Source organism: Silurus aristotelis (genome assembly GCF_946808225.1).
Source record: "Silurus aristotelis genome assembly, chromosome: 18".
Classification (NCBI taxonomy): Eukaryota; Metazoa; Chordata; class Actinopteri; order Siluriformes; family Siluridae; genus Silurus; species Silurus aristotelis.
The window spans coordinates 15,408,513-15,423,621 of record NC_139591.1 but is presented as its reverse complement, the minus strand read 5'-3'; the positions used below and the strand labels follow the sequence as shown (position 1 = coordinate 15,423,621).

The window sequence follows — 15,109 nt, the reverse complement described above, 5'->3', positions numbered from 1 at the left end:
ATAGGAAATACTAGAATTTTTTTACATTTAAAATATTTTCAGATGATATGTTGTTTTTTTGCATGATATATAGTGTAGTCTCAATGATGTTCTGGAAGGAAAATCTTAAAGCCTAAATTTGGATCTTTTTAAATACATAGTGCAGAAAACAATAATGCAGAAAACGATTGATCTAGAATACTATATATATATATATATATATATATATATATATATATATATATATATATATATATATATATATCTGTCTGTGTGTGTGTGTGTGTGTGTGTGTGTGTGTGTATGTTTCTATAACATAGTTGTCAAATGAAAATGAGTTCACATACTTACAGCTAAACATTTGTGTCTATCATGTAAGGACTTTATTGAAATTTAAGCTTATTGTTCCATGTCTATTAGTATTTAGTATCAGAGAAACCCTGTACAACTTTAACCTTCACATGTGTTCCCTATTAATACTCCCCCTACAACACCTGCGTATACTCACTTTGCCTCTGTTAGATTTTTTCTGGCTTTTGAGTCTGGCTTTCACAATTTACCTCTGGCCATCAGGGTTGTTTTAGCAACACACTCCAAACAAGCCAAATTTAATTCAGTCAGATCAGTTCTGGTGTATTGATTCCAGTGATGATGGTGATGACAGATTATACATTGATAACTGTGCTGTGCTTACAGAACTGATGGCTACTGTTTCACCATGGTTGAGGAGGAAGAAAGCAGCCCCCCAATACTCACCTCAGGCTGTTTGGGGTTGGTGGGCTCTGAATTTCAGTGCAGGGTGAGGAAGGTTTTTGGGGAATTTTTATTCTGGTGCTTAGTCTGGAATTTCTTTATTGTATTTTGTTTCTCTCAAGTCAATAAATAAATTAATTGGTTTTGCTTTACAGGATACGGGGAGCTCTCGTTTGAGGAGGGCGCTGGAGTGCTGTACCGACCAGGACTACTGCAACCGAGACCTCCATCCAACCCTGCCTCCAATTAATACCCCTAGTAAGGATTAGTAAAATAGTGTAATGCAGTCACAGCTGTAATCAGAAGTTCCTGTTCCAAACAGAACGCTGTGCCCTGTGGTTGTATTCAGAGTCTTTTGGTGATGTTGTTTAGATGCAGGTGAACGCTGGAGGTAGCATGGCTTTACCTCATTCCACATGGTTCACAGTTAATTTGAACCAGTGAGAACCAAACTCACACTCTATACAATTGTAATTTTCCACAAAGAGAATTCAATTCATCTCTATTCGTATAGCGCTTTTAACAATGAACATCATCTCAAAGCAGCTTGACAATGATATTGCGGTGATAAAGAATAAATTAGAAAGTTCTTCATGTGTAAGTTTGTGCCTGATGAGTGAGCCAGTAGCGACTGTGGCAAGGAAAAACTCCCCGATATGGCATAAGGAAGAAACCCTGAGAGAAAACAGACTCAAGGGGGAACCCATCTTCATCTGGGTGGCACCGAATGTCCATTTATTACAGCTAAATCATGTTGAGGTGTGCAGTGATGTGTTCAGGTGCAAACTGTAGTCCTGTGTCAGTGTAGCAGACTGTTGAGATTAACTACAGTCCAAATCCTTAAAGATCCTGTTCTTACTTAGTAATTTCATGGAACCCCAGGCTGTTGATGAGAAACCATCCCCAGCTGCACATAGTGGCCTTCAAACAAAGAAAACACCATCCAGATACAGGCAGGGATGAAGTTGGCAGATCCGAGGAGAGGAGAAGGGCAGGAACTCTGAGATAAAAGACTGAGAGCAACACCACCGTCAACAAACCTGAGTGAACGTGTTAGAGTGAGGGGATGACAGCATACAAACATCCCATTTTACAGAACACTTTATATCCATGATCCCTCCAGAAAATGCTCCTTTACCTAAAAAAAATCTACTGATAAAAGGCTTGACTTGAACACTGAGACTGTGAGTCCTGAACACTATTTGGAAGGCTATACTATAACTGTGATGTTTACTAGAGGAAGTTCTGCCCCCTGTTGTAGTTTTCATTATTTGAGGTACCAACAAATAGCCTGCACCTTTTTGATTCCTGTAGGCTTGGGGGATCATAATGGCACATATGTTTACTCAGATACTATGGCGTGAGTTTTTTGTTAAGTGCTTTATACCTCAGTAGTAGTATTTTAGAATGAATGCGAGATTTAATTGGAAGCCAATGTAGACTGATTAAAACAGGGGTGATGTGGGCATATTTTCTAGATCTGGTAAGGACACTTGCTGCTGTATTCTCAACTAACTGAAGCTTATTTATGCCCTTACTTAAACATCCAGACAGTAAAGCATTACAGTAGTCTAATCTAGATGTAACAAAAGCATGAACTAGTTTTTCTGCATCCTGTAAAGACATCATGTTTCAAATTTTAGCAATATTTCTAAGGTGAAAGATCCTGGTAATATTATTTACATAAGTCTCGAAGGAAAGACTAGTGTCAATGATCACACCAAGGTCTTTGAATGCTGTACACACTGAGACAGAAAGACCATTCAGAGATGCTACATAGTCGGAAGGTTTACTTCTAGCTACATGTTGTCCTAGTAAAAAGACTTCCGTCTTATTCGAGTTGAGCAGAAAGAAGTTATCAAGCATCCACTGTTTAATGTCTTTTGCACACTCCTCAACATTTTAAGCTGATCTCTCTCCTCTGGCCTTGCTGAAATATACAACTGTGTATCATCAGCATAGCAGTGGAAGCAAATATCATGTTATATCATATCACCCAGAGGGAGCATATAAAGAGAAAAGCAGTGGGCCTAAGACAGATCCTTGCGGAACACCAAACTTTACCTCAGTGAGTGTGGAGAACTCACTATTTACATCAACAAACTGATAATAGAGAAAGAGAGCTGTTAGTCCAGCAAGGAGGATACTATGATCTTTCTTTCGGCTTCTCCCATTAGGGGTCACCACACCGGATCATCCGTATTTGTGATGTTTTTATGCTGGATGCCCTTCCTAACGCAACCCTCCCTATTTATCCGGGCTTGGGACTGGCACTAAGAGTACACTGGCTTGTGCAACCCTAATGGCTGGGTAAAGAAGGATATTATGATATCATGATCAATGGTGTAAAAAGCTGCACTAAGGTCGAGCGAAACAAGTAAAGAGACACAACCTTGATCAGTGGCCAATAACAGGGAATTTACCACTTTAACTAGCACCATCTCTGTGCTATGATGAGGCCTAAATCCTGACTGATACATTTAGCATTTTTTATTCCTAAGTAGATGTGAGCATAACTGCTGTGCTATAAACTTTTCCAAAATGTTTGAGATAATGGGGAGGTTTGATATTGTCCTATAGTTGGACAGCTGACAAGGGTCAAGGTCAAGTTTCCTAATTAGGTGGTTGAAGGATTTAGGTACATAACCAGTGCTGATGGAAGAGTTTATAATTTTTTGAACATGTTAAATTACTTCTGGAATTATCTGTTAAAATAAACTTGTAGGCAAAGGATTGAGAAAACAAGTTGATAATTCTGATGAGGAAATAAATGAAATGAAGTCATTCTATTGAACAGGAGTAAAGCTTTGTAATTGATTGTTATTAATATAGTGCTATCTACTGGGTTTATTTATAAAATAGTTTGGATTTATATTAATTGTCTGGATTTTTCGCCTGATGTTTTCAACTTTAATGTTAAAAAAGTTCATGAAACCATCACTACCTATTGATGGTGTGCATGTTAGTGCAGCGCTTCAATTACCTGTTAATTTTGCTACCATGCTGAATAAAAATCTAGGAATATGCTTGTTATTGTTTATAAGGGTAGAGAAATATGCTGATCTAGCATCACTAAGAGCTTTTCTATAACTCAGTAGGCTCTCCTTCCATGCTATTTCATTATACCGCAGCGCTATTTTTTTCTCACTGACCATGTTGGTTTTAAGGGGTCTTCCAGATTATTTAAATGAATATTAAAGTCACCAACAATTAATGCTTCGTCTAAAGAAGTAGCTAGATTTGTGATGAAATCTGCAAATTCTAAGAGACAATCAGAGTAAAGCCCTGGGGGTCTATAAATATTAATGAATTGAATTAACTGACTAGACTTGTTTTTGGACGTGAAATTAGAAGCATATGCTTCCTTCAGAATAAGTTCAATAAAAGACAATATATTGAGGATATTTTAAAAACATTCCTTGTAGCTTCCATTTATGTTGTTTTTATCGGCCATATTGGTCCTAGCTAAAAATATTATCAGAGAGCAATGCTGGGAATGGGGAAACCTTGTTAAGGTCTTCTAGAGGGCATCTTGAGCACCTTTTATTATCTCTACAATAACAAATAGAACGATCCATGGCCCTGTGGATCTCTGAGTCACAAGTAAATATAGATCACAAGACCGCAAGTGCACCATTTGGGATGGAGAAAAGCACAACATTTTAGATAACATCTTGCCAAGCTCATCAAAATCTGTGCTTCTCTCATTACATATGTGATTTGAAATTGTACTGAGCAATACATTTATATCGGTGTAACAAGCATATCTACTCTACACACACACACACACACACACACACACACACACACACACACACACACACACACACACACACACACACACACACACACACACACACACACACACACACACACACACACACACACACACACACTAGATAAAACCGAGATGTTAAAGCCCAATCCTGCTCCGGTGTCTCAGGGGCTGCAAGCACTGATGTCCTGCTCCTGCCTGATTGTTTGTGACAGGTTAAACTGTTACAAACCGCACATTTTAGGCTGTGATGAGTGGAGTGCATGGTGGGAGGGGTGGCAGATGAACCAGAGTCGTTTCACTCAGTAATGAAAAGGACAGCCAGGCTCCAGGGAGCGCTTGGGTTTCCAAACTCAGCACCAAGCACCTATCTGTCCATCTATCACACTATGAGACATCCCGGCTCTCACATTCTGTCTGTGTGTGGAGGAGTGGATGAGTGGGTGGGTGGCTGTGTGTGTATGAAAGAACAAGGGTGCACTATTTCTGTAATGATGACACTGGAGGCATGGGGACAAATTAATCAGAGTTAGAAGGACAACTTCCTTCCTGAGGTGAAGCAAAAGAAGTAGAATGAGCCTTTCCACTAGGCATGCAGATGTCTGGTGCAGAGAAGTATGTGTCAATGTGTTTCATTGTTTTTGTGTATGAATCGGGAGTGTGTACTGTGTGTGTGTGTGTGTGTGTGTGTGTATGTGTGTGTGTGTGTGTGTGTGTGTGTGTGTGTGTGTGTGTGTGTGTGTGTGTGTGTGTGTGTGTGTGTGTGGATGGGGTCCGCTTCCATCCCTGACAGGCAGTAAGGCCCCAGAGTTTGGCAGTAAGGCTAGAGTCCCAGAGAGCAGAACCTTGGGGCTTCATTGGTGTCGTCAGGTAGAAACCTGATCACACTGCTGCAGGAAGGGGATGTGATCGATCACGACTCAGTTTCCAATCCGCACGTTCTGCACAAGCACGCGCACACATATTCACCTACACACACACTCAAACACACACACAGTACACACTCTCGACTCATACACAAAACCGGGCTCTCGTACAGAACAGAAGAGAATAATGAAGTCGGCATAATTGTCGAGTGACTAAAAAGTTTTTGTTTTCCCACTCACTCCCTCACAGACTACGTGGACAACAGCATCCACCAGATGGCTCTGTTCATCTCTGTAGCAGTGTGCAGCATTATCCTCATCTTTATCATTGTGTTCTGTTACTTCAGGTAAATTTCTATCAAAAGTAATAATATAGTAATAAAATATCAGTTGAATGCAGTATAAAATATTTTACAATAGACTGTCAGTCAAATGTTTTTAATGCCTGGTTTTCCAATACAATTTTGAGATAAAGTATTTATTGGTATTAATTAAATGTAGAAGTATTAATATTATGCCTATGCATAATGTGGGCACATATCAGTGGACGAAGTACACAAACCATGTCCTTGAGTAAAAGTAGAGCTCCAGTAGGTAAAATATGACTCCAGTAAAAGTAAAAGTGCTCCCTTTAAACTTTCACGTGATTAAAAGTACAAAAGTATTTGCCCTTCAGATCTACTTAAGTATCCAAAGTACTATGATTTATTATGGCTATAATCTTCCTATTATCATAGACTCTTTGCTTAAGCAACTCATTTTATGTGAAAATACTCTAATGTTACTCTCAGCACAACAATCTATTAATTGATATTGATGAGTCAAACAATGATTGATATCTATTAAAATGATCATGAGCCCAAAACCTTCTTTTTAACTACTTCAACAAAAATTGCACAAATAAGACCACAGGTTTTGTGGCACGTTTGAGTCAGGAGTTTCTTCCATCATTTATTACTCTTAATACTTTCTGCCTGCTGTTGTATGTTTGTGCGAAGTAGAAACCACCAAGTGGCAATCAAAGCAAGCTCAAAACAGAGCACGCTCTACCCTGATTGGTTGCTTGCTGTGTGCTTGACCAGTAACGTTTTTACCCACTTACACTTAAAATAAAAAAGGAACACCTGATTTGCAAAATGTAGTGAATTTAAAGTAAAAGTCTCCCCAAATGGAAATGCAACAGTAAAGTACAGATATGTAAAAAAAGCTACTTAAGAACAGTAACAAATTACGTTTACTTTGTTACTGTTCACTGCTGACACATACAGCTAAAGTCCTTAATAATTACTGGTAATATATTGGTAATAAAAGTAAAGCAGACGCTCATGCCCGTGTATATGTTTGCTGTGTATTCTAGGTACAAGCGTCAAGAGCTGCAGCCCCGGTATACAATTGGCCTGGAGCAGGACGAAACGTACATTCCTCCAGGGGAGTCTCTGAAGGACTTAATTGATCAGTCGCAGAGTTCTGGCAGTGGGTCGGGACTCCCCCTGCTGGTAAGAGACATGCACTGCATCTCAGTTCAGTGACTCATCACTCAGCCAGCTTGTTTGTTCAACTCTGTTTATTCACATGCCTTGATCAACATTCCACCCTTCCATATATTTTTATGTAGAAATCTGATATAATTATACTAACGCTATACAATGAAACTATACAAGGCCAGCCATTCTTGAATTGTTTAACATTAAATATTTTGAAATTTGTATCTGTGTTTGTCATTCGATTTCACTGCAATTTGTAGCACAATTAAATCTGTGCCATGTTGTTTAAGATCATAGCTGCTAATTGAGTTCATTCCACCAATCAGCTGTAAGACTTGGCTTGTTCACGGCTCTGCAGGTGCAGCGCACCATAGCTAAGCAGATCCAGATGGTGAAGCAGATCGGAAAGGGACGCTATGGGGATGTGTGGATGGGCCGCTGGAGAGGCGAGAGGGTGGCTGTCAAGGTGTTCTTCACCACTGAGGAAGCCAGCTGGTTTCGAGAGACAGAGATTTACCAGACTGTCCTCATGAGGCATGAGAATATACTAGGTAAAGTAGTTCATCGTATTTGTGATTTTTCTAATCTTGTTTGAAAGAGCTTTGCATAACTCAGAGACAATAATGACATAATTTCCCATGTCACTGTTCCTCAGGCTTCATCGCAGCAGACATAAAGGGAACAGGTTCATGGACACAGCTCTATCTGATCACCGACTACCACGAGAACGGCTCTCTCTACGACTACCTCAAATCCACCACGCTGGATACACGGGCACTGCTGCGCCTGGCGTACTCCGCTGTCTCAGGGCTTTGCCACCTTCACACCGAGATCTTCGGCACACAGGGCAAACCGGCCATTGCCCACCGCGACCTCAAGAGTAAGAACATTCTGGTGAAGAAGAATGGAACGTGCTGCATCGCTGACCTCGGCCTAGCTGTCAAATTCATCAGGTAGGCAAAATCAGAGCTGGAATCGATCTGACAGTGAAAAAAACATTACTTTGCAATAAGGACATTTTTGAAATTAAAAATAAAAACACCAAGGGCAGTGGCAGTGGAGCGTAGCGTCAATTTCCATGAGTCAATTTCATATCTCTAAATGTCTAAATGATCTTCTAGGTGTTTTTATTACCACAATAGTACAGGTAACGCAAATATTACATAAACTGAAACATACTGCGTTTGTTTTTTTTAACATGGATCCAAAATACCAAAATGATTTTAGATAAAAGTGCATTCAGATCTTCAGTTAAGACAGTATGACTTTCTAAAAAAAAAAAAACATTACACAGCTCTTGAAAGCTGTGATGTGACTCATAAAAGCATCTTGTACAACAGGAATGGCTTTTCTTCCTTACTGCAGTTTAATTAGATTTTATTCTTTGTCTTTGAAGAAAAAAAAAGCTTGAAGATTTATTTCCACTTTAAGCCTAATCTATAAATCTGTCCCTGCTATGTTACAAGTTCTGTTTGTTTAAAAATGAGATTGTTTAAATCAGTGATATTGTTTTACGAAGTATCTATCCTGTTATCTCAGTCCAACACTTTGTTTCCTCTGTTTTTACAGTGACACCAATGAGGTGGACATTCCTCCCAACACACGAGTGGGCACTAAGCGCTACATGCCCCCAGAGGTACTGGATGAAACCCTGAACCGCAACCATTTTCAGTCCTACATCATGGCTGACATGTACAGCTTTGGCCTGATCCTGTGGGAAATTGCCAGAAGATGTGTGTCAGGAGGTCAGTGAGAAGGAGTCGATAACATATTCCACAATATGTAATATGGCACAGTTTTTGCCAGTGTCATAATGTAGAAATTATTCAGCTGTAGCATCATGCATTTTCTGTTTATCTGTCTGAGTGTTAAATGGACATTTGGTTTGTATAGGAATTGTGGAGGAGTATCAGTTGCCTTACCATGACCAGGTACCCACAGACCCGTCCTATGAGGATATGAGAGACGTGGTGTGTATAAAGAGACAGCGGCCCTCTTTTGCCAACCGCTGGACCAGCGATGAGGTACTTATTATACAATTAACATCCCCATCCTTAATTATCCTTCATTATAATTATAATTAAGTGAATCATAGCCTCATATTATATGCGGTACTTGAATAAAGCCCACTGACGAGTCACAAACATTACAAGGAGCTTCAAAAAGATTATTTGATTTTTATTTATTTATGTTTTGTGCAGGGTCTTTAGTATTGTAAAGTCACGTAAGATCTTAAGATTAATGGATTTGAAGTTACAGTGCTGTATGATTCATGTTTTATAAATGAGGTTCCTCAAGGTCTAAGACATAATCCAGCATACCTCCATAACACAGATGTGAATAAAACAGCAGGCATGCAAGATGAACAGATTATTTATTAATATATAAACTGTCAAAAAGCATTAAGCATTAAGATGTTTATTTTGCTTTTGCTTGTATGTGTGTGTGTGTGTGTGTGTGTGTGTGTGTGTGTGTGCAGTGCTTGAGGCAGATGGGCAAGCTGATGAGTGAATGCTGGGCACACAACCCAGGCTCTCGCCTCACTGCCCTCAGGGTGAAGAAAACTCTGGCCAAAATGTCGGAGTCGCAGGATATTAAACTGTGAGAGACGCTCAGAACGCTCCAACATACTCGGAGAGAGGTGGTAGAAGTAGAGACAGCCGTCCTGCTCCTCTCCGCTCCGAGTTGAGCGACAGGCCCCCAGCGGCCCCATTCTGCTTTCTGTGAAAGCTTCCAGCCAGCAGCGCACAGGAGAGGTTGCGCCCCCTACTGGTGCACACCAGAGAGCGCTCCTCCTTCTCACATGCTGACACCTAGGACAGAGGGGGCAGGAAACCACCGGCTATCACAACATGACGTTCAGCCTTTTATTTAATGTCACACCGTTTCCCTATGACTCTGTTGGCTTTTAACAAAAATAATTTTATTTAATGCTGTTTTATCATTTTTAATGAAAGGTAAAGATATGCTTCAATGAAAAAGGTTGAAAAAAAAATCTTAAGTGCGTAAAATATTTTCCTCTATTCTTATCCTTTCCTTCTACTGACATCAATGAAAGGGCTACGGCAGATTTAACATCACGGTACTTGAAGACGTAATATATCCTTGTGTTTCATACGATGGCACACTGTATAACAGGACAAAACAGCAGATTTTCTCATTCAGTATCCAGTACATTTCACCACCTACAATTCTGATATCGACTTCCCTTTTCCTTTTATCCCATTTCCTTTCAAAAGTGTCACTTACAGGCTTTTCTGAATAGTGAGTGAAATATATAGGATGTGTGAAATGTCAGGAACCAATGGCAATATGTCGAGCAGAATCCACAAAAACATGATACATTGCATAAGGGTGAGCATGTGGAGAATATATTGCAAGTAATAAATATAATATTAAATACATGTAATATTATTGTGATTAGTTCCCGACTTGGTTCCTAAACTGGCATCTAATGTATCAGGAAAACACATATATCGTGATTTATTTTTCTCCCAGCGTATTTGATTGTTTTTGCCAAAGTTCTGTAGTGAGTATGTGAGCTTCCCCTCTAGTTACTCTTTCTACAGCAAAAAGTTCTACAAATAAGTTCTGTCCCATAACATGACTGAAACACAAGGATACATATGTTTGCAAAAAAAATAAAAATGCTGGATTAAAAAAAAAAAAACCCTACTGTGAGTAACAGTGGAGCTGGTCAGTATTATAAAGGTACAGACCACATGTGCGCTAGTTCAGTGTCAATGTGTATCACGATGCAGGTTATTTTGTTTTTAATTGCCATATTTCCAGGCCTCATGCCTTGATTGTGGTTAATTAAAGGAACGATGCAGACGAGACCTACTGTAGGCATTTTTGTTACCTTTCGGGCCATTTGTGTTTGCCTTGTACATAACTGTAACCCAAAATATGAATGTATATAGTGATATTGAAATGTATTGTTAATTATGGATTGAATAAGTAAAGTGTTTGTTTTCTTGTGTTCCCCTTAACGACTTGGTTTTGAGTTATTGAAAGCGCTGCATTGTTTCGCTTTTTAAATGTGTAGGGGATTTTCTCCTATTTCTGTTAGATGGCATGGTGAACCTGCTGGATGTTTACAGGCAGAAGTGACCACGTTGACAACGGAGTGTTCATCAGTTTTCTTCAGGGTCAAAAGGAATACAGATCTGGGGATGTTTATCTGGCAACGCTTGGCACTTGATATACCTGCCTCATTACAGCCTGTGTGATGCACAGGAAACTGCATGGCCTTTATACATAGCAGAGGTCTTTGAAGCAGGCTGTTTTTCACCATGACTGATGAGGTTTCCTTCCACCCGGATCTCATTAGGTAAAAAGTACACACTGTGACTGGCATATACCTCACTGGACAGACTGTATTGTGGTCCTACTGTAGGTTTGCTGTGAAAGTACACTTTTTTGTGTCCCTCCTCTTCCATCAATAAGTATGTAAATGGAGTGATTTAACAGCCATGTATCAGGTTAACATTCTCATTCCCCTGTAATGATAGGCTTAAAAGTCCTACACGCCGTGTCCTTTCCTGTAACTTCAAACGAAGAACAAGCTTCCAGATCAAAGTACTACAACTCCCGAAGATCAAAAATACCATGTTGTATAGCTAAAAGGAAAAAGAAAAAAACTACTCTGGGCTGCTGCTTGTTTTTTTTACCCTCAGCAGGACAGCCAATTATAATCAGAGTAAACAGAGCATGTGAAATGTACCGCAAAATACTCAATAGCACGAAATAGTAAAAGCGCTATTTTGGGCTAATCAGCGAGCAAGACAAACGTCCACGGATATTAAAATAAGAGCACAAAGCTGGAAGCTCAGAAAATAAAAAAGTTCCAATAATCACAGAATTTTTGAACAGTTGCTTCATCACTGAGAGTGAAACTTTATCCAGAACTATGCAGACTAATGAAATGTTTACTTTAATAAGGCACATATTTGAAATGAGTGCTGAATATCAAAGGTGTGTGTGTATAATAGAACATAAGAGTGTGAAACACGACCCCTTGTAATGTTAACAACTGTCATATGGTCTACTGTATTACAGGAATCCAACTTGAGTCATTGTGCATCACATTACAGCATCAGGACATTTGAGCATTATGTGAAGAGCTTCACTGCATGCAAAATAAAATAAAATAGCAACAAAACACTTCTCCCTAACAAATCAGAGCAGGTGAGACCTGAGTTCAGTGTTGCATATAAATATAATTTATTACTTGTTTAAAAATTCTTTCTTACATTTTGTACAGAGATTTCACAGAGGAGATGCAAGCTTTTTTTTTGTTTTTGTTTTTGCAAATTACATCATGAACGTGCCATAAAAGAATAGGAACATCCTCACTATAAATATAATAATCCAGAGCTATGGGAACTATGGAATGCAACTGCTAGAGCTTTGTATGCATGTACAATTCTTTTTTACTTTTAAGAGAGGATGCAGAAGTTGCATAGACAGCTTTAGAAATATGAACAACAAAAATCAAATGAGCAAAAAAAATAAACTAAGAAAAGGGGAAAAAAACCCGACAGTGGCGACTACAGAATACTCTGCGTAACATGAGACATGCGCTCTCATCAGTCCACTCTCTAATGTACAGCAGCTCTGCCTCGGCTTCAATCACAACAACAGAGTCGCTGTAAAAAGTCCGAAACCACAAACTGAAAATCAAGAAGAGAAAACATTTAAAAGCACTCAGTTCTCCTGTCTACATCCCAATTTTCTTTACCAAGAGAAAAAACGCATAAAATAAAAATAAAATGATTCACTATTAAGATTAACCCTTTGAAAGGTTGCCATAGTTACTGTTAGTATCATACTGTGTTGACAATACGATGATATAATACTGATATTGTTATTAGAGGCAAATTAAAATACATTTTGGTAATTTAAAACAGATTGAGAGAAGGTAATTCGAAGTGAAATTTTGTATTGATATTTAAAAAAATACTCAAAAAATAAAATTTTCCTTCACTTCTGTTTTAAAGAATTCAATTAGGGCATAATGAGCAAAAAGTTGTTTGTTAGTTTTTGCTGTACTAATCTCCCAAAACATTATTGTTACATAAAAATGCCTTTAAGTACAACTTATGTTTTTTATATATTACCCACAACTGGTATTCGTAGCCATGGTGTATAGATTTGCCATCTGTCTTTTTATTATTATTATTATTATTATTATTATTATTACTACTATTGAAAAAGTCTTTCAGATTTGGTTTAGTGCATTAGTATGCGGTTTTGGACAAAACCCGTGACTAATCCATAACCGGTCTGTGGCTATTTTTCCTCTCTCTGCCCGTTTTCCTGATTTCCGTCATCAAGGTCAGATTTCTCCAAGCAGACTAAAACAGAGAACACTGGTCAGTAAAGGTGGAGAAATGTTTACAAATCTTCCAAAAGTTTGACCTTCGTTAAAAAAAAAAAAAAAAATAGCAAGCTGCCATTTGGCTGCCATTTTTCTTTCTTTCTTTTTTTTCTTGGTTATGTTGCGATTAAATACTTAGCACAAATGCAACCGAACACACAATTGATCAGAAAATAAAGTCACTGAACAATAACATTGTTGAACATTACATGTACAATGGTTTTGAACGCTTATTTACAAGCTGCATATTTTTTTAAATTGTAGTTGCAGAAAATGCCCATTGGGTGGCACTGTAAAAAAAAAAAAACGTACACGGCAAACAATACAAGATTTGTTTTCTTTAAAAAATGTTAGAAAAATAAGAAGGGGATTAAATACATAATAGGACACTGAATGGGGGGGAAAAATAGTAATAAATGAGTATAAATAAAGGCAATATTAAATATCATCATCATCATAAAGGGAACATTTATATCAACTTTTTCGATTTGAATTGGAAAACATTAGGATCTGACACGGGTTGATCTCGAGGGGTTTCAATGCTTTTGATTCGTCTTACTTTGGGCCTTGCCTAGACACACACACACACCCCAATCACTGTCTATTACTGATTATCCCACACGTCAGAGAAAAAAGTGGACAAGGTCCAATATCTGGACAGCAGAAATCACGCGTTTCCTAAGAAACTGATTTGACAAATAGTAAAAACAAACAAACAAAACCCCAAAACAAAATACCAAAAAGAAAAACAGACTGTACCATAGGACCAAGTGTACAAACAGGGCTTAAAGTACAATATGTCCTGAATTTTCTCCATTCCGATCTTCGAGAATTTTTTTTTAATAGTTTTGTACACGTAGCCATGGTAACGAAAGTGTTTGTGAGCCGCTGCTCGACTCTCCCTGCGTAGAGCTGTTAGGGAAAAGCCACCGTGTCTGTGTGTCCCGCTGCAGTGCTCCAGTCCTCTGCTCTCCTTCCCTCAGTCATTCACCCATCACTTCTGCACTCACGCTGTGGCTGACGGCCATCAGTGCTCGGTTGCCATGGGTACAATGTTCTCATGGCGACCCATCTCTTCCAGCACGGCAGCCAATCGGTTCAGGTTGCCGTCGGGGAAGTGCTGAGCTTCCCACAGATCCAAAATTACACCGGTTGGACTGGACTTAGTGGCAAAGTAGTTCAGATACCTGCAGAAATAGAGACAGAGAAAGAGAGAGAGAGAGAAAAAAATAAAGCGAGAAAGAGAGAGAGAGAGAAAGAGAGAGAGATTAAGAGACTTTGCACGTTCTCCCTCTCCGGGTCATCTCCATCACATTACATGCAAATATAAAGCGATAAAAAGCAGGTCACTTTTTAATGAATTGAACATTGTAATTATAAAGTGTGCTGTTTGCATGTCTTATTAATCTTCGGCTTGATAGTTTCAGTGGCCAAAACCCCAATTCATGACTTTTAGCCAAATCACTGATCCAAGTTCACACTTAAAAAGTGACCAACTGTTCTTCAGCTATCATTACACACGCGATCAAAAGCCATGGTAAATATATTGTGATATAACGAGACTCTAACAGCCACAGCCATTCAACACAAGCTAAGCGTTTGAACACGGCATTTCTGAGTACTACAACTATCATTTCTTCATGAATGTATAATGAGATATTGATGCCAATTGCATCATCTCCGCCTCCATTTCCCTCTATTCTGTTTTTTTCACATAGAGAAGGAAAGACGATCCAAAAACTGCAAAAGAAACAGTCAGAGAGAGAGAGAGAGAAAGAGAGAAAGAGGAAGCAGAGGAAAAAAATCACGAAAAGGAGGAGAGGGGGAGGGCCTTCCACGCCTTATGGACACACACAACACATACACACAC

At 38.9% G+C, this 15,109-nt stretch overlaps 2 protein-coding genes across 8 annotated transcripts in view; one reads left to right on the top strand and one right to left on the bottom strand.

Moving 5' to 3' along the window:
* Positions 1-10,849, top strand: part of bmpr1bb (bone morphogenetic protein receptor, type IBb) — a 69,058-nt gene extending 58,209 nt beyond the window's left edge. For all 4 annotated transcript variants that reach the window (XM_083568348.1, XM_083568347.1, XM_083568346.1 and 1 more), the window contains 9 exons: positions 676-778; positions 888-990; positions 5,624-5,720; positions 6,731-6,869; positions 7,216-7,408; positions 7,513-7,810; positions 8,427-8,602; positions 8,751-8,881; positions 9,337-10,849. In XM_083568348.1, coding sequence (XP_083424474.1) covers positions 676-778; positions 888-990; positions 5,624-5,720; positions 6,731-6,869; positions 7,216-7,408; positions 7,513-7,810; positions 8,427-8,602; positions 8,751-8,881; positions 9,337-9,462 — 1,366 coding nt within the window. In that variant the 3' untranslated portion in view covers positions 9,463-10,849. The remainder of the gene's footprint in view (positions 1-675; positions 779-887; positions 991-5,623; positions 5,721-6,730; positions 6,870-7,215; positions 7,409-7,512; positions 7,811-8,426; positions 8,603-8,750; positions 8,882-9,336) is intronic.
* Positions 10,850-12,059: 1,210 nt separating this feature from the next.
* Positions 12,060-15,109, bottom strand: part of unc5cb (unc-5 netrin receptor Cb) — a 155,881-nt gene continuing 152,831 nt past the window's right edge. For all 4 annotated transcript variants that reach the window (XM_083568312.1, XM_083568310.1, XM_083568311.1 and 1 more), the window contains one exon: positions 12,060-14,426. In XM_083568312.1, coding sequence (XP_083424438.1) covers positions 14,267-14,426 — 160 coding nt within the window. In that variant the 3' untranslated portion in view covers positions 12,060-14,266. The remainder of the gene's footprint in view (positions 14,427-15,109) is intronic.